Source organism: Pholis gunnellus, assembly GCF_910591455.1.
Source record: "Pholis gunnellus genome assembly, chromosome: 1".
NCBI lineage: Eukaryota > Metazoa > Chordata > Actinopteri > Perciformes > Pholidae > Pholis > Pholis gunnellus.
Genome location: NC_136528.1, coordinates 6458207 through 6481136, shown reverse-complemented (window position 1 = coordinate 6481136; position 22930 = coordinate 6458207). Strand labels below are relative to the sequence as shown.

The 22930-nt window shown below is 42.8% G+C and overlaps 1 protein-coding gene across 1 annotated transcript; it reads left to right on the top strand.

Moving 5' to 3' along the window:
- Positions 1–1417: 1417 nt before the first annotated feature.
- Positions 1418–22701, top strand: c1qtnf4 (C1q and TNF related 4; the record flags this gene model as incomplete). The annotated part of the gene is made up of 3 exons (XM_079157573.1): positions 1418–1480; positions 21374–21735; positions 21925–22701. Exons 2-3 carry the CDS (start codon positions 21379–21381, stop codon positions 22699–22701), a joined length of 1134 nt encoding a protein of 377 aa, XP_079013699.1. The 5' UTR covers positions 1418–1480; positions 21374–21378.
- Between the last annotated feature and the right edge of the window lie 229 nt (positions 22702–22930).

The following is a 22930-nucleotide window of genomic DNA, read 5'->3' as shown; positions in this document are numbered from 1 at the left end:
CTCTTTAAGGTCAATGTGCAAGACGAATAAATGAGTCACTTGAACGTAGACATTTGTCATTATTGGACATTTTCTGGAACAACTAAGGGGCCGATCGCACCGAGACGCGTCGCTAGAAATGAGTCCCCCGCAAAACCGTTGTTTTCCAATGGCACTTGTTTTTCAGGCAGGTTTTAGATGCGACTCGCTTTGTTTTTGAAACGTCCACGCCTGTTGCGCCGCGTCTCGGTGTGGTCGGCCCCTAAGGCTGTCGTTTAATTTAAATAAAGTATATACCGGTAAGCATTTCAGCATAAGACCATCATCAAGAGACCGGTTCTTGGTACGATTTCTCTTTCGGTTGCTTACAGTCACCTCTAACTTTCTAGTGTTTGTGGTTCTGTGTGAGTAACAAACTCTCACAAGGAGTAAACAGAACCTTCTGTCAGTTTGGACATGTCCACACCATTCCCCCCCCCTCCTACATCCCCAGCCTGCCCATTAGATCCGTTTAGCCTCATTGCCCGGCCGTGCTTCCCACTCTTTTTAATTCTATTTCTGTGTGTTGGCCAACACACAGAAACAAATGAGCGCGCCAGTTTGCCGAGAAAGCTATCCAAAGGACGCTCGCATGCAGCAGAGCGCGGCGGCAGCTTGCCAAACGCCGGCCAAGAAAAGCAGAAAGCACAGGAGGGATTCAGTCAAGTGCTCATTTAAATATGAGCGAGCAACAGACTGTGGAATTTGAATGAGATTATAAAGGGAGACGGGGGTAGGATGAATTTCAATTTGAGAGCATTACATGTATTCTCTCTCTCTTCTGTGTCTCCCCCGCCTCACCCCCCCCTCCCAGAGGTGAGATAATGACTCCCAACAATGAGCAGGAGGGAGGAAGTTGGCAGCGTTGTCACCACATAGCGAAGCCCAACGGTTATTATGGCACGGCCGTCTCCTCCCTCCTATTTATCTGTTTACACACACACACACACACACACACACACACACACACACACACACACACACACACACACACACACACACACACACACGCGCGAACAAACACTTTTGCGCACACACACACACTCTAGGATCTAATTTAACAGCATCTAACCAGCAGCTTCACTGCAGTGGTACGCATTGCACCTCTAAAACCTCATTATATCACAACATCCCCTAAGCATATTACATATATATATATATATATATATATACACATAAACATATATAATATTGCCCAATGCAGCTTCAAAAACAGCTTCAGGTTGAGGGAAAGACGCTGAAGGAGGGAGAAAGAGACAGATGGAGAAAAAACAGCGAGTGACAGGAAAAAAAAAAAGAGCAAGGCGGGTGAGAGAGGGGAGGGGAGGTAGTAGAGAGGGAGGAGAGAGAGAGTAAAGAGGGAGGGGGGGTTGATCCAACAACAGCGCTGGTGAGACAGAAGTTTCAGCTCTGCGCTTCACACACAACCAGGACAGAAGCTACCGAACACTCATACATACAGGTGAGACAACTCTTCTTCTTCTTTAGCTCTTTTTAAAGCCCTTTTTATACTATGATACTGACATCCAGGTGTGAAGGTGAAAGAGATGAACTTCAAGTTGTGAGTGTGCAGGCACGCAACGCCGGAGCATTTTATCCTGAGGGACGAATGTCAACACAAAAAGAGTCCGGAACGAGCCTCGTTCCTCCCAATGCAAGAGTGTCATTTCCCACATGAAGTGGCTGTCTGTGTGTGTGTGTGTGTGTGTGTGTGTGTGTGTGTGTGTGTGTGTGTGTGTGTGTGTGTGTGTGTGTGTGTGTGTGTGTGTGTGTGTGTGTGTGTTTGCGTGCGTGCTGGTGAAAAAAAGCACTGTACTGTGTGTGTGCGTTCAGCAGTCGGCGCGTCGGAGCAGCATGCATTATTTATCTCCAGAAACAGCGATACCTCAGAGGAAGAAACGTATATATATATTTATATACTGTAATGTGTCATGTGTGATGGCTGAAGCTACAACCTGCCTCTTCTTATATGCTTCAGCTGTGCACACACACACTTGCTACATCTTTGCCACAGCAGGTTTGCAGCGCATGCAACGGATATCCTATGGTTTATTTATCTTTCATTATCTGCGGCGGAGATGCCGGAGAGACCCCCGAGGCAGCGGGAAGGCGGTGAATAACGCTGAGGTGATGAGATCTCCCTCATCTTTCAGACGGCTTTTCTCACACTGAGGAGGTTGACTCCTTTTTGTCTGCAGTACCTTAATCCACATCTGCTGCTGCAGGGCAACAGATTCATCATCTGGCTCAGAGTGTGTGCAGATTACATATTTGTTAAGGGGGCATATGCTTGTGTTACTTACAGCATCTGTGTGTTTGTGTGGCTGCATCGAGCAGCTGCTGCCCTGCTAAATTGAAGACCGGAGGCAGATCCTGATGTATAGAAAGCAGCAGTTATACACACACACACACACACACACACACACACACACACACACACACACACACACACACACACACACACACACACACACACACACTTTAATGACAATTAAAGGAATGCTCCACTCAAACTCCTCCCCTGTGGGATTGGGAGGTGGTTTCTGAAAAAAGTTTGGAGTTTGGAGGAAGACTGCAGCTTGGATTTACAGTTGAATAGAGTGTTTTTTTATCGGCTTCCTCACACAGTCCAAAGCAAAGACTGGATATAAGAAGTAGACGCATTCTGACGTCACCTATTGGTTTGTGGGCCGATGTTTTGAAGCCTTGAGTTCGACGATTCAGCCGTTGCCATCTTGGATAACGGCCGTCGCCAAACCTTGGCTTTTTGCCACCAATGAACAGAAGTTACTATATTTTGAATGCGGAGGAGTGACGTAGAGAGGCTGTTTATGTCTCTGGTAACGGCAGCAACCTATCAAACCCCGCCCCAAATCATACCCTGCTTAATTGTGGACTGATGTTTTGAAGCCTTAAATTCGGCGATTTCTCTGTCGCCATCTTGGATTACGGCCGTCGCCATGTTTTTTGCAGCCAATGAACAGAAGTTAACATATTTTGAATGTGGAGGAGTACGGACGCCGTATACGTCACTGGTAGAGATTGTGTAGCCCCGCCCTAAAGCATACCCTGCTTTATGGTCTATTTGACTCTAAATGGACCATAATGTACTAAATGAACATCATGCTGTATTGAAGAAGACTTGAAACTAGAGATTGAGACCATAAACTCATGTTTACAATGTTTACTGAGGTAATAAATCAAGAGAGAAGTCATTTTCTCATAGACTTCTATACAACCAGAGGAGTCGCCCCCTGATGGACATTAGAGAGAATGCAGGTTTAAGATATGAAGCATTGGCTTCACTTGACAGAACAGGAGGTTGCCGCCTGGTCCAAAGACATGAACCTTATGTTATTGATGACTCTAATGGTGGAGATTCACCAAATCTGGCCAACAAAGAAAGACATGACGGAGCCCCAAACGGTCCGCTTTGATCCGGAAGGTGGACGGGGCTCTCCATAGAAATGAATGGGATCCGTCAACTTCACATACGTCAACAGATGTGGCGCATCTCCACCTGTTGGTGTGAATGTGAGCTTGCATGTTTGTCCGTCTCTGTGATTGCCTGGCGACCTTACAGATAATGGATGGATTGATGGATTCCAATAATGAAACAAATATTGCTGCCTGGTCTGGGAGATGTTCGTGTTTTCATCTTACAACTTTCACAGCGTGTTTTTACTTCATGGAAGTTAATTGTAACATTCAGGTCGCCTAAAATTGTGTTATTCAGTGTTGGGTTGTACTAACGGCTAATCGATTGCAAGCCGGAAGTCTATAATTCCGATTCCAATTTAACTGCGTCCCAGTGCATCTGCTCGGGAAAACATTGACGCTAGCAGCTAACGGTTTGTCTCCGAGGTTCACAACCATTTACAAAGAACCTAAGAGAAAAAGTGTGTAAAGTAACCATCTAGTACCGCGTGCTCACATGTAAGCACAAATTACTACAACGTTGTTACAGCACGTTTCACACAAAAACTCAATGAAACACAACATAAAGTAATACAAATGATGAAAAGATTGAAGATGGTTAGCCAACACGCTGCGGTGACGTCAGGTGTGTTTATGTCTGCCATTTGGAGTTCTGACTTTCCAATGCACTTTTCCGTGTTGGAGGATTCCCATAAATGATGCCGGTGACAGAATACCACAGCCTCCTTCCCCGCATCTTATCAAAAACAAAGGGCAGTGACCTGACTCAGGTATTCAGCACTACAGCTCCACAACATTGACTTCATACTTTAAACAAGTCGAGGCTCTGATGCCTCTCTTGTTTCGTGCAAACGCTTTTCAGTAGTTATATTTTGAAACAATCACACTCTTCTACAGGTGTTACTTTACCCGAGGAAGTTTTTCTGATGTGTTTTTCCAGGGTTGAGTCACTGTAAGAGTTGAGAACAAGCATCATACTCTCTCTGTTTTCATGCTGCAAGTATTTTTAGATCTGGTTCGACTCTTTTCTCCGTCGACCTCGTGCAGCACGTTGAATCGCTGGTGCCCCAGTGTAAGACAGTTACAGTCCATGTACACGCAGAACAACGCAGACCAAATGTAGACGTTACTGATTGGAGATCCACAGATCTCAGCATTCTAGAAGAGATCCTGAACATCATGTTGTGCTGTGCAGCTGCCACCAGACCAGAGCTTACAGGTTAAACCATTTGAACTTACAGAAACGACTACAGCCAATCAAATATATGTATTCTGATGAGCATCGCAGCTTGAGTGAGATATACACACACACACACACACACACACACAGGAAAAAGGTTCAGAGATTGTGGCAATTATTAAAAGCTGCAATGTGAAGCGCCACTAACCTAACACATTTAAACATGAATTCACTGCCCAACAATGAATACAGTTGGGCTCAGTGGATCCACAAGAGTCTCAGCTTTCCAGCCAAACCCAGTTTATGCAATTCAAGACTGTTTAGGTACATTTCTATGTGGTACACATGCACTGCACGTCCATAGTAACTAAACCTCAGAAGGGGAGGGTGTAGCTTAAAACTACATTTTGCACCAGAGTGGAGCCACGCTGGTATTCTGAACAAGCCTCCAGAGTGAGGCTGCAGCGACTAATTACAAGAACGACCTTCTCTGTAAGTCAGCCGAGGATAGCAGCGGTTTGATCTTTTGAAATACTTTGTAAGCTAGCAGAAAGAATTGCTGCACATCCCGTTTTTTAAAGCGTTTTGCAAAAAGAATATTTAAACGAACGAATGGTTTCTTGGCCACAAGGAACGCTCCGTCAGCTGCAGATCTTATTTTCAAAGCGTTGGGAGGAGAGACGAACAAGATGGGAGGGCCTCTTGATCATGCACGAGTCGGCACACACAGCGCTGCTGTTGTGGTGTCGAGGCTGGTTGCTGTAACGGGAACAACTGGCAGTATGTTCCAAATAAAACCATCGATTCGCTGCAGTCGAAGGAAGTTCACCTCTGAGAGGACTCAAAGGAGATGGAGGTCTGTTCGCTCGGAGCGTGCCAATCCTTGAAAGCACAACATGCATCCCACTCAGGACACAGAAAACAGAAACCGGTCCACGTGAGATTATTGACCGAACTGCAGGCGAGTGTGTTGTGGAACAAGGGTATGAAAAGAAAAGTATGATGTGAGAGAGGCAGTCGAGGTTTGGATTACTGCTATATACCAGTCATGAAATAAACCCCGAGCTGAGAAACATGACAGCTCGGCTGCAGACTTCTACAGGGAATCGTCATCTGATAATCCCTCTGTTGCTGCCCTTATCCGTCTCCTGCAACATCCTTAAAAAAAATCCCTCTAAACCGAACCCTGATCTCTTTTTCTCCGTGTGCAGAACGTAACCTTCACTTCAGCCCCAAAAAGAGAAGTCCTTCAGGAGGTTCTCCACGTTTTCATGCGTCATCTTCCTGCTTTCTACCGAAGAGAAAGTGTGACAGCGCTGAATAATAAAAAGCACGGAAAGTGAGAAATTATTACCTTTGAGCTGGCGGCTCGTAGCTAAAGGTGAAATTGACGCTTGGCGCACTACAAATCAAAGTTGAGCTGGTCTCAACTCTTTTTACATGAAGCGTCAACCAATCATGTTCCTCAGCAATTTGCTGCTGACGTCAGCATTTTAGCTTGAAGCAGCTCCAACACAAAGGCCGCCAGTGACTCGAGTGATTCAATTAACATTCGTTTGTTCGTGTACTGACCACCTCGAGTTAATCAGAGAAACTAGAGAATTAAATGAGTGAGAGCGATACAACCAGACTATTTTCAAGCACTAAATGGATTAACCACAAATAAATGAGAGAAGTCTGTCTGATGGATTTCTCCTTGTTGAATATCAGCGTAAAAGTAAAATAGCAGCTCTAAAAAAGAAGTTTTTTGATTCTTAGGAACTGAACCTGAAGCGTCGTCGATGTTTTAGATCACAGAAACTTACCACGTGTTTTTTCCTTTGTTTGGTTATCCAGCAGAATAAGAGAAAACCACTGATTTTGAATGATTATTTTATTGGTGTTTAAATCGTGGAGTGAGACATACTACGCTCACATTTTAATCCCAAACCCCGTTTGTGTGTTTAGTCCTCGTAATGACTCGCACTAGGAGCCCATGTCTGTCACTGTCACCCATGTTTCCTGGTTCTCTGCCGTAGCTGTTTACTCTCTCTCTCTCTCTCTTTTCGTCTCTGTGCGGTGAAGTGACAGGGCTGAGTGAGCAAGTCTTTTCTGCTGCAGCTTTTCTTTGTACTCTGGTTTTGTCAGGAGAAAGAAGACGTTTACAGGACGGATTTCAGTTCATAGAAATGGATATTCCTCTGTTGTTTCGCTTTAGCTGACAAGCTCACACCTCAAAGTCTCTTTCTCTCTTTTTTGTATTCCTTCTTTTCCGTCATCGTCTCCATCCGTCCGGTCCCCACAGGCTGGTCCTGAGTCCACAGTTGAGCAGGCAGCTGACAGCACAGTGACAAGTGTTGAGGATGAGGAGGGAGGGAGGTTGAGGATGAGGAGGAGGAAGGGTAGAAGAGGGACTAATGAGAAGGACAGCAGCAGCAGGGGTCTGTCACTGCACCTCCAGATAACAGCCCCCCTCTTTGATATCTTGTCCCAAGTGAGCAGGTCGCTCCATCGCCAGCTTGTTGCCACTTCTGCTTCTTTTTTTTTTAGCCTTTGTGCACTTGTTAAGGGAGGAGGAGGAGGAAGAGGAAGAGCCTGGTGTCAGACCTCGTATGGATCAAAAAGCCAAAGGCAGAATGGAAAGAAGATCCAGCAGTGAGAAAGGACCGTTTATTTTACCGACCTCACACCCAATACGTTCTATGAAATGTGAATCTATTTTCATTCCAACATCAGACAGTCAAACGTTACAATAGTATTGACAATGTAACACATCATCTAAACAATGTGTTTAAACTTAATTAATAATTAAAATAATCAGCCAAACCCATTCCATTAATACAATCAGAATGTAGTATAACTAATCATAGTAATAGTAGTAATACAAATAATAACCGTAGAAAAATATACAAAAATCAAGAATAAGTAAAAATCAAAATATTTTGGTCACAGACTCCTTCAGACAAACATCTCAGTAGATTTTATTCATGGGGTTCTTATTTGTTACCAATTTAAGAGACTCAACTGAAAATGTGTTCACAGGTGAAATATAAATAATTAAATCCACATGTGCTGTTTTCTAAGACGTGGTACATTCTGCAATACATTGAAGTAAAATGGTTTGTTTTTCACATTACTTTTTAAACACATTACTGTATGTATATATAAGAAGGTAGTTATGTTGCATAGCTTCTCACAATACGTATAAATATGAAATATGTATTAATATGCAGTACTTACAAGAAGTTCTTGTATATTTATAGAGACAGTTAGCAACATGGAGATCTTTATAAGTATTATTTTAAGTTTTAGTATCTTTGCAGTTATGTTTCTCAACACATGAGCTCAGAGGTCTGGAGATAAATCAGTGAGCTTGAAACAACAAATATAAATGCATGTTTGAGAGGTAAAAGTGCTTTATTGTTGTAACTCCCCTCTGCAAGAAACGTAGCTTGTAATAAAATGCTTTTGTCTATTACGGTAGAAAAGAGAACCCGTCAATACGCTGCTCCATTTCCCTTATTAACTTGGCAGCTGTGGTTGTTGTTACTCAGCAGGTTTTCTGGGCCAGACGCTGAACCTCAAATTGATCCTGTTGGTAGCGCTGTGCCATCAATGAGAGTGTGTGTGTGTGTGTGTGTGTGTGTGTCTGTGTAAAGTGCTTTAGATAAAAGCAGCATATAAATGTGGTCCATATACATCAAATCCACAGACGGTAACTTGATTTTCTCTCAAATGCGAAACATCACAATCCTGTAACCGATAAAAGTTCACTGAAATCATGATTACTTGTGTTTAATTTGGGTCACTGTGCACCACGGTAACATAACATCTTTAATTAACTGGTAGCTTTAACTGTGTATACAGAGTATTCAGGTTGTTTGGTTGCAGGACATTGTTTTTTGAGCTCAGGATGTATTCACGCTACTACGTTTACCTTTTTAAACCAAGCAACTCTAGTGACCACCAGGGGGTGACTCCTCTGGTTGTATAGAAGTCTATGAGAAAATGACTCTACTTCTCTCTTGATTTATTACCTCAGTAAACATTGTAAACATGAGTTTATGGTCTCAATGTCTAGTTTCAAGTCTTCTTCAATACAGCATGATGTTCATTTAGTAAATGATGGTCCATTTAGAGTCAAACAGACCATAAAGCAGGGTATGCTTTAGGGCGGGGCTACACAGTGATTGACAGGTCGCTGCCATGGTGTTGTCTGGTCTGGGACTTCGTTTTAGAACGTTAAACCTTTCACAGTGGCTTTTCACTTCAACAAAGTTTGTTGGTACGTTTTGGTCGCCTAAAAATGTGTCTCAGTCAGTGTTGGGTTGTTCTTAGCTCCACTCTCTTGGAGTAGTATGGATGCAGCCTCGGTCCGGTACACCTTTCAAAGGCTACCAGTGTCCTGATTGCGGTGCGACGTATCAACAGAAAAAAAAAAGCTTTTTTTTCCAGTTTGTTCCAGACGATGTCCCAACTGCTGTTTTTATAAGAACGTTTTCTTTTGTAGATCTAAAACCTGGTTTCAAAACCTAAAGGCAGTGGGAAATAAAAGGTTTAAATATTTATAAATACAAAACACAAGCAAGCAGCAAAAGGTATTTTAGTTCAGACTCCAGGTGCCTTCTGTCAGTTCTCCTGCCCAGAAACCTCACTCTCCTTCGGGCTTTGGTCTGCACACATGGCTGATCATATGAAGAGTGCAACACAACAGTCAGTGAGGATGGACTCTGAAGAAATAATCATTGAAAATGCAAAATACTGGGAGTGTTTCGTGTTAAAACTATTCATACAAGAATTTGCGACAGTTGCAGCACTTTATCAGTAAAACGTTAGAACAGATTCATGCAGGCAGAGGACCAACTACCAGGATGCTATTGATCCAGAGCAGCGTCGGGCAGTTTGTCCGAGGTAAACTGTATATCCTGAGCTACTGTAGGCCATTTTGTTGAGTAGCCTTTTAGTGAAATGCTCTGAGTGAATTTGAGTTCCCTCCATAAACAGAGTGTATATGGCTAGGACTTTTATTTTGAAATGTAAGAAGGGAAGGAGTGGATCTGGTCTGCGGGCGACTGTGGCTAAGTGGATAGCAGGGCAGTCCTTCAATCAGAGGATCGACGGTTCGATCCCCGGCTCTGCTGGTAGCATGTTGATGTGTCCTTGAGCGAGACACTTAACCCCCAAAAAGTTGCTCCTGTAGCTGTGCCTATGTGCATGTGATAGAATCTGAATTGTAAGTCGCTTTGGATAAAAGCGTCTAAATGAATGTAATGTCTGCACGGCTTTTGAAAATGTTGCTTTTTTGTTGTGCAAATTTAGTGTTCTATGTGAAAGCAACCTTTGATGTCCATCCTCAGTGGAAGTGTACATTTTGATATTAACTTCCAGTGAGATGTGTGAACTTTAATATCCAACCTTCCTTCAGAAGCCAGAGCTTTGATTCGGCCCTCCCAGCAGGTAGCTGGTCTCCTGAGGCGGCTTCACAACATCAGTCACACCCTCCAGCCTTCACGGAGAACCGAAGGGCAGTATTGATCATTACATAAGCCGTCATGTGCTGGGATTTGTCTGCAAGCACATCCAGATGTGAGCTTTATTCATTTCTTTGTGCTTTGCGTCAAATTCATTGGAGGATTTAAAAGAAAGAATTGGTTTTGTGCTCTTTCTAATCAGTCCTTTGAGGATTTTTGAGTTGGAATCAGTCGCTTGCCCCTGAGAGAAACAGGTAAAACACATTTTTATTCTTTTTCAACCTGGCAACGCGCAATAGATGTGAAAGGCTACTGAAGTCTGCCGGGGGGGGGGGGGGGCATTTTCTATGTGTGTACCACAATGTAATTAACTATTTAGACATTTATATCCAACCTGAGGTAAATTATGAGTTTAAGTGTGCAGGCGGCAACTTCTGGTTCTGCCAAGTAAAGCCGATGCTTCATGTGTTAAAGCTGCATTCTCTCTAATGTCCACTAGGGGCGACTCCTCTGGTTGTATAGAAGTCTCTTGATTTATTACCTCAGTAAACATTGTAAACATGAGTTTATGGTCTCAATCTCTAGTTTCAAGTCTTCCTACACACAGCATGACAGGTCGCTACCAGAGACTTATACGGCGTCTATACGTCACTCCTTCACATTCCAAATATGGTAACTTCCGTTGATTGTAAAAAAAACATTGCAACAGGCATAATCCAAGATGCTGTTGAAGTCAAGATCACCTAAACCCTCATGACCAAGAACAGACTCGTTCACTTTCATGTTCTCCATAATCATGTGGGGGGGTTCCTTCCCCGTCTACATAAAAACGATCAAAACAGTGAAAATAAAACCAAACCAGACCATCACACAGAATGCAATACATGTGCAATTTACAATTCCTGCAAATTACTTGTCAAAATGAAGCACGCATCCTTATTTCTAGTGTTTGAAACCATTGTTCCATAATTATACAAGGAGAAAAATACACTGCGGAACATTTTTTTCACCCACGGTAGAAGTGACCGCTTTCTCTTTTGTTACTGTTGCTATCACAACAGTTTCAGTTTAACTGTATAATGTGACTCAAGGTCAGACGAGAACTTGCTGACATGCATTCTGGAAAAAGAACATAATCACACGCCCATGCAGAGGTGGGTGGTGGAGGGGAGGATCGAGGTTTAGGGAGAGAAGAGCGTGCACTGCTTTCTTTGGTTCTGTACTCCTGAACATCGGATCTGAGATGAAACGATGACTGTGTGGTTACAGTGCTGACTTTCAGCTTTAAATCTGAGGGTGTTTTGGCCAAATCTGATTAACCATGCTGCTTTTTATACCCTTTAAAACCTGCTTTTTTTACCATTTATGAACAAAACATTCATGACATCACTTTTTAAGTTGTAGCTTGTTACAAACAGTTGGTCATTTAAACATCCAGCTGTTACAAAGCAACATCATCTTTCCTTTGGAGTCCTGTTTGTTTCCATCTGATGAATGTTAGTCCAATACTCGCCTCTCTTTTATCGCTGGATTTGGTCTCCACCATGTCCTGGAGGGAAATATCCATCTCTCTTAAATGCTCCACCATGTTGACTCGCTGGTCTCTAACTCTAGCCGTGTTTCCATGAAATCTCTTAAAAAATTAATATTAACTAGGCTCATTTTCATCAACTGGTTTGGAGAGAATAAACTCGGCTACCGCGTAGTTTATTTAGAAGTTGGCGCTATAGGCTACGCTTTATGCATGACAGTAATCGAAGAAGAAGTCGAGGTTAAGAACCAGAAACGAAACAAGTCACCGTGGCCTGCTGACCATCTGCCAGAGACAAAAAGAGAGGTCTTCAATAACTTCTTTCAACTGGGAAAGTTGTAATAGTTCTTTCATGTCCGCCATGTTTAATGTTGTGACTTGAAGCGTTAATTCGAGCATAAACTCCTTTGTGTGTTCTCGTAGCTTACGTGTGAGCATAATCAAAGCATGAAGCAGTCAATGAACAGGTGAAAGAGTGAATCACCCCAACAACAAGACGGCCTTCAGCATGCGGCCTTAACTGGCCGCTCAAACGATCATGCAGTTTGCTGCACCTGAATGAGAGATTAAACGTGGACAGACACGGACTTGCACAGTCACTCACGGATCGCATGACCCTCCTGGCGGACATGATGAGGAGAGATGAGCTGCTGAAGACAAAGTGTCATCATCAAGCTGCTCTCACTGGTTTTGTGCCTGTGAGGATTTCAAGGCTGCGTGCAGTAATTCTAACAAAGATATTCATATTCTAAAGGCGCTTTTACTTTAGACGGCAGTGGGAGAGGAGGAAGCAGCAGCCCCCCCCCCCCCACCACTCACTCCTCCTTTTTGTTGTTGGGAGATGGGGGTGGTTGGCCTTGAGCTGGAGCTCCACAATGGATGGTTTGTCTGAGCGCTTGAAGCTGTTTCATCCTTTTGTGTGTGGCTAAACATGAGCATTAATGGGAACGGATGGCTTTTTTTTAGCCTGGACACGGACAGGACTGATGTATGATGAATGTCATGTAGACGTAAAAGCTTTGGAAATCGGATTTTTAACTAAACCTTCTGTGAATTAGAGATGTAGATATAGTGCTAATAATATTTCACATTCTAGTCATGAATTTAAATGGCAACAAATGGGCCTTGTTGCAGAGCAATTTTGCCTCGGGTGAGATGAGAGGATTGACTTTAATTTCCTGTTTGTGGAACAGTTATGGAGCTTGAGCTGTTTAGCTTAGCTTAGCATGACAACAGGAAACAAGGTTTCTGTCCAAAGTTCAAAAACACACCTACCAACACCTCTAAAGCTCACTGATTCACACAACGACTCCATCTTGTTTAAGCAAGAACAGAAATGTGAAAGTGGTTCAGGGAGAGTTCCACCTATCAACCCCACAAAAGCTAATTATTCATCAATAATTAGTTGATATAACCTAATAATAACTACATGCATACTAAGTTAAACCAACAATCCCGAAAAGCTGCACTGCATTTTACAGATTTACAGAAAATGACTGAAGAGAATGATTGATGTGTGTCTAAAATCTTGATTTACTGGCAGAGGAGTGAATGTGTGAACGAGTGACGAGTACTTTACTTTCTGATAACAGTCCCACAATGCAAAGCGCCGCATTTATAGATGGAAAAAATACTGTAAACACAGTGATATTGACATGGTCACTACCGATCAAACAGCTCCAAACAACACCGCTATAGGTCTTTACTAGTAAAACACTCAGTGCAATGTTTAACATCTACCATGTACAGGAATCTGCACCGTATTTATTCCCTTTAATCTACGACCGTCTTTAAGGCTTACACATCCACTAAACCTGTTCTTCAATGCCTGCCGTCCTTAAACTGGAGGATGTTTCTACAAATGTAAAGGCGTTAATAAGTAGTTAAATGCTGTTATCCTCAACACAATGACATTCACACGTAACACAGAACATGGCGATAGTATTATTCTGTTTAGCTTCATGGTCTCAGTCTTGTTTCAGTTTCCAGTTCGTCAGAAATCAATAAATTCAGCTTTCAGAGAACATGTGCAGGTCTATTTAATGGGGTAGTGAATGAGTGCACAATTATATTTGGAGCACTTAACTTACACATAAATCCACTAATTCTTTTATTTAGCATTTTAAGTTTTTTGTCTACAAATGAAACAAAAAAGACACAATGTGTTAATTGGTGAGCTTTAGAGGCGTTGGTAGCCGTTTCATCTTTGCCTCCAATATTCATGCTAGGCTATGCTAATTGTCTCCTGCAGACACGTGGCATTCATACCAACCCTAGCAAATAAGCATGTATCACGTATATCTACAATGTAAATTATGATGACAAAAACAGAACTAGTGTGTGTGTGTGTGTGTGTGTGTGTGTGTGTGTGTGTGTGTGTGTGTGTGTGTGTGTGTGTGTGTGTGTGTGTGTGTGTGTGTGTGTGTGTGTGTGTCCATGCATATGTGCAATGAGTGTTAGTTATTTTGGCATCAGTGCAGACAGGAAACCGTGTTCGACTGTACAACGGAACAATAGTTCTCTCTGTGTGGCTTTGATCTAATGAGAGGGAGAGATGGATGGAGGTCGGTGTGTGTGTGTGTGTGTGTGTGTGTGTGTGTGTGTGTGTGTGGGGGGGGGGGGGGATAGTGAAACAGCCGCTCCAGGAAACTGATTTTATTTCAGCTTTGATTTTATTTCAGCTTATGATATAAATAGAACCATATCAAGTGATGCCAATAATACTTTAACGCAAATCGGCTTCTCATTCACACTCAATTAGAGCACAAGCTGGTTAAGTTGATAAAAAAAAGTATCTGTAGGCCAACAGCTGTGCAGCTAAAGGAATTTCACTTCCAATAAGGAGCAGTTTGTAAAAGTAATTAATAAAGTAAACATACGCGTACGTAGAATCCACAAGAGTACAAGTAAATATATAACACCTGTAGTTCATCTGGTCCGGACCAAAGGACCGACAGGTAACTCCTTCATTGGACAGTTTTGGCGATCATCAACCTGCATCATCAGCGCCCCACGAGGGGAAATCAAACTCTGGTGATTGACAGAAGTTTAATGCTTCTAATGTGTGTATTTATGAAGAAACAAGTTGATAATAGGTATTATTATTATTATTATTAGATGCTTTTCGCGCTCCCAGATGACCGGTGCGAACGTCTGGGAGCACGCACACATCAGCAGCGTCACACGTGTTTTAATTTAAATATTTTGAACAGTGTGTATTCACACCGATCTCGTTTGGACCAGTTGTTTAAAAAACCCGGAGCGATTCACCCCAAAGTTCTGCTCCGTCTTTGTTTGGGCATTTGTGAACAGAGTAGATCTCACTGGGATGAGGAGCAGAACTAAATCAACCCTTCCATCCGAATAAGCCAAATCAAATTATCAACAGGACATTTAACATGCGTTTCTTTATAGAGCATTTAACACGTGTCTTCTCTCTTTACAGAGAAGTAGGCCATGAATATGAGTTTACAGATAATTACAATTCCTCCTCTGCATCGTGGAGGTTGGTTTATTCCGTTTTGCCGGTTACACTCGTCGTCTTCTTGCTTCTTCACGGTACATTTTGTTTGTACGCCATCTGGTGTTTCGGAGAATAATGCAACTAACAGCGCGCTGAGCGTAAACTTAGCGAGTAGAAACAAAGCTTTACTCTTCTACACACACTCATCATGCATCACAATGTTATCTAGGACACACACACACACACACAATTCCTCAACTCACAATCGCACAAAAATAGACCTTCCCACCCACACAACATATTTAGGCCACACACACACACACACACACACACACATTTACTGTACATCCACTCGAAAATAAATAACAGCAACGCAGCCAAACACCTTCCCACACCTTCACACTTTATTCTAAATCCACTCTCACAAGTATTTTTTTTGTTGCAATCCTCTCTGTCCTCGTTCTCTCCCTCTTTTTCCTCGCCTTCCGTTTCCTCTTCCTCCCGCCGTCCTGCTTTTCATCCCGTCTCAATCATCAGTTATTGATCCGTCTCCGGGGAGCAGAAATCAGCCTCTCGCCTTCCTCTATTTTTAGACGTAAAGGAGGGTAGATCTCAACCTAAAGCACAGATTCAACTGGGATCTGATGAAAAGAGAGTTGAAGGAAGGCCTGTAAAATAATGTATATTTTATATTTTCATTTTTTCTTCTCTGTAATATTGTGTAATGTTAATATTATATAGGTGGAGGCTTTAAATAAGCCTAGTGGGTTTTCTGTCTCTTCCTGCACCGTGATGTTATTCATCTCGGTTTAGTTTGTGTATTTTTTAAATTGTGCAAAGTAAACTAAACGAAGACTAACGTCCGTCTCCAGTGCAACCGCAGTTTTCAACATTTTGAGATTTTAACTTCAATTTAGAAAGTAACAGATGAAGCTTCAAGGTCTGACGATCCTCGAGTCTGTGAGGCTCCTTTCACGATCCGTCGTGTACTTTGAAAAATGCATGAAGGTCAATCTGAAAATGAAGCCGGTTTTGAAATCCTCAATCGGCTGACCTTTTGGAGACTGAATGGGGTTCAGCCGGCAGGTTTGTGCCGCCTTTAAAGAAACACACAAGTAACTGATGGTGTGTTCAGACTGTTTTTCTTCGAAGGGCACATCGATCCTTAAAGCTTGAGCTGAGCTGTGATGACGACGGTGTTTGACATTCTGAGTCACTCACAGGTTTTGTAGATACCAGAGATCAGATGGCAGCGTTTGATGACAGAAATGATTACCCAGCTGTGGAGGGAGAGACGACTGTCGCATAAAGAGTAGAGAGCAAGGGTGGCCAAACTTTTATGATTGTGCATGAACAGAAATATATGAGGAGTCACGGGCCAAAGAATAGTGAATAGTTTTCCCGTCACCACGGGTCTTAAGGCGAGTGCGTGGGACAGACAGAAAATGTACCAAGTTTGACCTGAGAGTGAATAAGGGCGAAGTAGTTCAGCAACATATGCAGGAGTCTGACCGGGTAGTTGGGTCAGGTTAGTATTGGTAGGCCTACTTTATATGAAGTAAAGAATCTCAAATATTTTTTAAAGTATAAAAAGGACACAATCCTGCAATCCTGCATTGCCACTAGACATTCTGCAGGGTTGTGTTTTTCCCAGCGGGCATTGCACCAGACCTCCACCCTTCACGTCATGTGTGGCGAACACGCACACACACACACACACACACACACACCAGCCTCCACACGCTGCTGCTTCAGGCTTCACTCTGCAGAGCCGCAGGGAGTCACCCGTCAACGCCGACAGTGACTGCTCGTCTGAGACCGGTTCGCCTGGGATGACCCCCCCAAGATCAGAGTCCTCCTGATAACACCGCTGCCGGGGTCACTGAGGCAAACAACCGCTTCATCTCTCAGGATAACGTGTCATTTACATTTGTATGTTTCTGTATTAATTTAAATGAAACTGGCAGAAAACTCAATTAAAAAGGGGAAAAGTAAGAAGTCAGTATCTGAAAACGTATTTGTGTCAAAGTGCAGCACATCAGAGTTACTGTTACTGCAATCAAATATTTGCGAGTAAAATACTTTTCAATACATCTGTGAACATGTAAACAAAAGTGAAACCTAATTTAGTCTTATTCACCGCCGCTATGTTAACACAAGCACAGCATGAACGATCAGCCAAAAGCTTTTATTTATTTATTATTAAACTTCTCTGATGAATGCAGGAATGACTGATACTGACGGATGTCTGTGTTCTTTACAAACGTTTTTATTTTAGTAACATTTTACATTTGTTTCCAGTGAAATTTTAATATTTCTCTCCATTTCATCCCCTTTGTAAAGCGCTTATTAAATAAAATGGATTATTATTAATAATGTAATTGATTAACATAATCTGTTTCTTCTTTTTATTTTGTGGTGGAAATCTGAAATTAAGATTGAGAACAAAGTTGTCTTTCAAGAGTTCATTACAGCATCTTCAAATGGGCTCAGATCAAACAGAGATCAAACAGATCAAACAGAGATCAATGTACTCCACAGAACAAGAGTGCCGTATTACAAAGTTACATCTCTATGTTGGCTTCATGATTAAGTGTTGGGGGTCACGTTGACATTTACATAGAATTAGCTGGAAGGTTACAGCTGAGTGGGGAATAAATGAAAATATAATATCTCGTCCTCTTGAAACAAGTAGCATCAACAGCTTTCATCCAGCTAATGAACTCGTGAAGAGTGTTGCTGCGCTGAGAGGCTCCGATGAATGAAACCAAATACTCGGATTTAACAGGAAACACAGTTCACGTCCAGAAGTACAATAGTAATTTACTACTTAATGCTGATGTTGAGTGTAATTAAATGACTGTAACCTCAACCGCACACTCACATGGTGCGTACACACATATACTGACACATGCTTAAAACAAATAAACATGTGCAAATCCAAAATCAAATCAAATAAACATTACCTATTGCAAACAGAATGTTTCAAAAAATAATAATAAAATAAAAATACTGATTTATTATGTATTATTTGTGTTATAATGTTGTGGTTATAATTATAAAACAATAATAATAGTACAGATTTAAATGGTGCATTTAACTAAGGAAGAAGTGACTAGTCAGATTTTTTAAAATGCAGAACAGTGTACTTTTTCTACGTGCACTAATTCTGCTGCACTCTTTTCTGCTCAGTTGCTCTGTGTTGCTTAACTCCCATGGGTGCTCATTATGGAAGGTTTGTTTGATCTATTCTTTCATTGCTGTTTGAACCTGAAACATCAAACTCTCCAAGGAGTAGTCTGTCGACATGACTAGTAAAAACTGCTGCCATTACACAGACAAACAAACACTACTTTTCAGTGCGAGCTGCCATTATACGAGCACGCCTAACGGCTCTATTGTCTTTTTATTAGTTCAGATTTCTGTAAAAAAAAAAAGATCATATCTGCACTGCAGCATCTTTTGTTGATTCCTCCTCCTGCTGCAGCAGCACAAGTAATCAGACAAAAACAATCAGTTGTGCCTCGGTGCTTTAAGTACAATTAACCGCTAGAATTACTTTCTATTTAAAGGAGGTTGAATTAAAATAAACATACAAAGAGAACATTTCGTTCCAAGAGTAAATAACTTCCAGGCTTTGGTAGTGATGCATTGCTTGTGATGATCAGGCAAGCGATTCAAATGCAAGGATCACAGGAGAATGGAGTGAAGAGCAAAAATCCAAAAAGTTTACTGAACTTTGGTTCACAAAAGGCAAAACAGGCAGTAAGCAGAATGAACACACCGCATACAAAAAGGCATATACAAAAGTCAAACAAAGAAACAGGCTACAATCAAAAGATCCAAAAAATGTAAATCACAGGGAATATCAAAACGCTGGAGCGCTATAGTCTAGTGAAAGAACTGAGACAATCTGGCAAATAAGTGGTGAACAGCTGGTGTATAAGTAGTGGGAGGTCTGATGAGCTCATGAAACACAGGTGAGGATCAAAACAGGCGGGAAACTAAACAAAGGCAGGAAGTAACGCAACCTAAGAAGCAAGTGAATACAAAAAATAAAACAGGAAGGGAAATGAACTAGAGTTAATGTGAGTCGTCACATTGCTACTGTGAATACAGACTAATATATGCAACACATAAAGAAGTATATCTATTATCTATGACCAGGCGGCAACCTCCGGTTCTGACGAGTGAAGCCGATGCTTCATGTGTTAAAGCTGCATTCTCTCTAGTGTCCATCAGGGGGCGACTCCTCTGGTTGTATAGAAGTCTATGAGAAAATGACTCTACTTCTCTCTTGATTTATTACCTCAGTAAACATTGTAAACATGAGTTTATGGTCTCAATCTCTAGTTTCAAGTCTTCTTCAATACAGCATGATGTTCATTTAGTAAATGATGGTCCATTTAGAGTCAAACAGACCATAAAGCATGGTATGATTTAGGGCGGGGCTACTGTGATTGACAGGTCTCTACCAGAGACGTATACGGTGTCTCTTCCTCACTCCTCCTCAGTCCACATAAGGTAACTTCCATTCATTGGCTGCAGAAACACAACAACATGGCAATGGCCGTAATCCAAGATGGCGACGGCGAAATCGCTGAACTCGAGCCTTGAAAACGTCAGTCCGTGGCTGAGAATATATATACACACACACGTGGGAAAATGTTGGATGTAAAGATTCCACTGTTTTTTCAAATTTTTGCAAAAGAAATTATCAAAGAAATTCAGCTTGTGTTTTTTTCTTTTCTATGATTTAGCAAAAAGCACAAAAATAAGCGTCCCGACACTGCTCGAGGTTCAGAGGGTTGATGAGATTAAGGGGCAGTTCCACCTCTAAATACTGAGGCGTATACTTCATGAGAGTCACGTTATCCTCGTGTAGGTTGATAAACTGAACATGGAGGCAGCTCCACCCGAGTGTGTCAGCTTCCTGTTGCTTCATTAGAGGAGGACAATGAGACAATGAGAGCGCTTGTCTCTGCTAATAAAAGACACATTAATACCTTGTCTGCTTGAATGACTCAAACACAAGCACAGGGATTGTGTGTGTGTGTGTGTGTGTGTGTGTGTGTGTGTGTGTGTGTGTGTGTGTGTGTGTGTGTGTGTGTGTGTGTGTGTGTGTGTGTCTTTTGTTTGTTGAAGCCTGTGTTGTGTGTTTTTGTGAAGTGCCCATTATGTGAGTATTGTCTGTATATGTGTGTGGTTTAAATGTTTTTTCCCACCAAACTTCTGTTTGTAAAAACTGTCAAGAACCAAAAGCTGGTTTTGAATGTGTGGTCAGATTTGTAATTTTGTTCAGTTATTCTTTAATTTTTTTTGTTCCTAAATTATATCCAATTTCTGGGCAATTTCACGCATTCATTGCCCCTCGTTTCTTCTCCGTCTCTACAGTCAAACCGTTGAATAAATGCAAAAATGTCAACATGGACACCAATATATGTTGATACCCACCAAAGCAATGATTAGTCTCCAGTTTATACATTTTGTTTCATATTTATTCTCATTATTATCGACTCTTTTGTCAGTATTTTGGTTCATTTAGTAAAAAGAAAGTAAGAAGCCTAAGTTTGATGAAATCTTGAGTAAAGAGGTATATATGAGAAACCAAATTATAGTTTGCAATTTGTGCCATTAAGTCATAATTTCAGGTGTTAGTTGCTCAAAATGTCAAGGAGAAATCCTCCGTAAACCAGAGCCGCGGTTTGACTTGAAACACACTGATCTGTAATGACCAGAAGTGAATTATGAAACGATAAAACAGATTCTACATTCTGGAAACGAATACAAATATGAGGCTTAATACAGATGAGATTATGATGAGCAAGAAACAGAACAAACAGTCCTCAGGCATTTTTAAGATCTTAGTCTCAATGCTGCGTTACATTAATAAAAGAGTGACATTTATTAGAAGCATCAGAGAGACAAGCTGCAGCTGACTGCAACGCAAGAGGTTGAAGGTTCCATACAATGGATTTGCTGAGGTGTTTCATGTTAAGAGAAAAGAAAGTACTGCAAAAGTCAAGAAACATGAATAGAAAATAGAAAAGTAAAAATATGTACAATATATTTGGATTGGAATGAAAGAGCTGCAATGTGCAAAACATTAATTTTATTCAAATGTATTCTAGATATTGTAGCAACAGAGGTTACCTTTGATCTGAGCTCTCTTCTAAAAGAGTCTAACTTTCTTTATATCACGCTCAGCAACAAAAACACTGCATCCATGTCGCAGCTGCAGCATTTACATTTTAAAAGCCGTATATATGCAACATCTTTTTATTTTCCTTCAGAGACGATGCTGCTCCCAGCGAGCGTTCTGATTGGCCTGCTGTGCCTGAGCCACGCCGGCGGCGCGCTGGCTTTCGCCCGGCTGCTGGACAACGTGGAGCTGCGCTCGGCGTTCTCGGTCGCGCGGACCAACAGCATGGAAGGCGGGCCCAAGATGACCGTGACCTTCGACGCCGTTTACGTCAACATCGGCGGGGATTTCGACCCGAAGGCCGGCCTGTTCCGCTGCCGCATCACGGGCGCGTACTACTTCTCCTTCACGGTGGGGAAGTTTCCGCACAAGGACCTGTCGGTGATGCTGATGAAGAACCGGAACGAGGTGCAGGCCATCGTGTACGAGGAGAACGCTGGAGAGGAGAGGAAGGTAGGTTCAGGCTAGCTGTTTTCCCTCCAAGTAAATTCTTACAAAAAGGTCTTTTATCATGTGGAAGCTCTCCAGGTGTCTCGCAGTGCATCATGGCTCTTATCACAGAGGGTGTGTTTGGGTTTTGGTGGGGAATGAAAGCAGAACCAGAATCTGGTGTAATGAAGCCTTTGCGTTCTCCATCCTCAGGTGCAGAGCCAGAGCGTCATGCTGCAGCTGGAGTTCGGCGACACCGTGTGGCTCCGTCTTCACGGTGACCCTCGCTACGCGCTCTACAGCAACACCGGACACTACACCACCTTCAACGGTTACCTCGTCTACCCGGACACCTACGGCTTCCAGACGCACCACCACCAGCACCCCGCCCTGGAGCCCCACCAAGACAACCAGGCCACGGAGCACGTGAAGTCCGGAGCGGGAGAGGTGGAGGAGGAGCTGCAGCATCGGGAGGAAGAAGAAGAAGAGGAGGACGACGATGACGAAGAAGAGGACGAGCAAAGATCCGCCTTCTCGGTGGGGCGCACCCAGAGCATCGTGGGAGTCGACCAAGCGGGCATGCCGCAGCACCAGCCGGTCGCCTTCGACACGGCGTTCGTCAACATCGGCCGGGACTTCAACGTGACGGAGGGGCTGTTCACGTGCCGCGTCCCCGGCGCCTACTACTTCTCCTTCAACGTGGGCAAGCTGCCGCAGAAGACGCTGTCCGTCAAGCTGATGAAGAACCACCTGGAGGTGCAGGCGATGATCTACGACGACAGCCAGGGCGAGAAGGCGCTGCAGAGCCAGAGCTTGATGCTGTCGCTGAAGCCGGGGGACACCGTCTGGCTCTACTCCCACCAGAGGGACGGCTTCGGGGCGTACAGCAACCACGCCAAGTACATCACCTTCACCGGCTTCCTGGTTTACCCAGACTTCCCCAACACCACCACCAGCAGCAGCCAATCATACGCAGACAAGAAACCCTAGCTGCAGCACGTGAGCGAGGGACTGAACATTGTGGGAGGAATTCATGCAAAAGTGGAAAAAGGGTTTGTGTGCAGAATACTGGCGGGTTGTCTTTGACGCTTCCTCTACATATGAATTCCTTCTCAAAGTCAGAGAGACCTTGGACTGAATGAATGAAAATCTCTATCCAGTTGACGGCTTCACAGGATTTCACTTCATCGCACTCGAAAACGTGGAAACCTTGAACGTC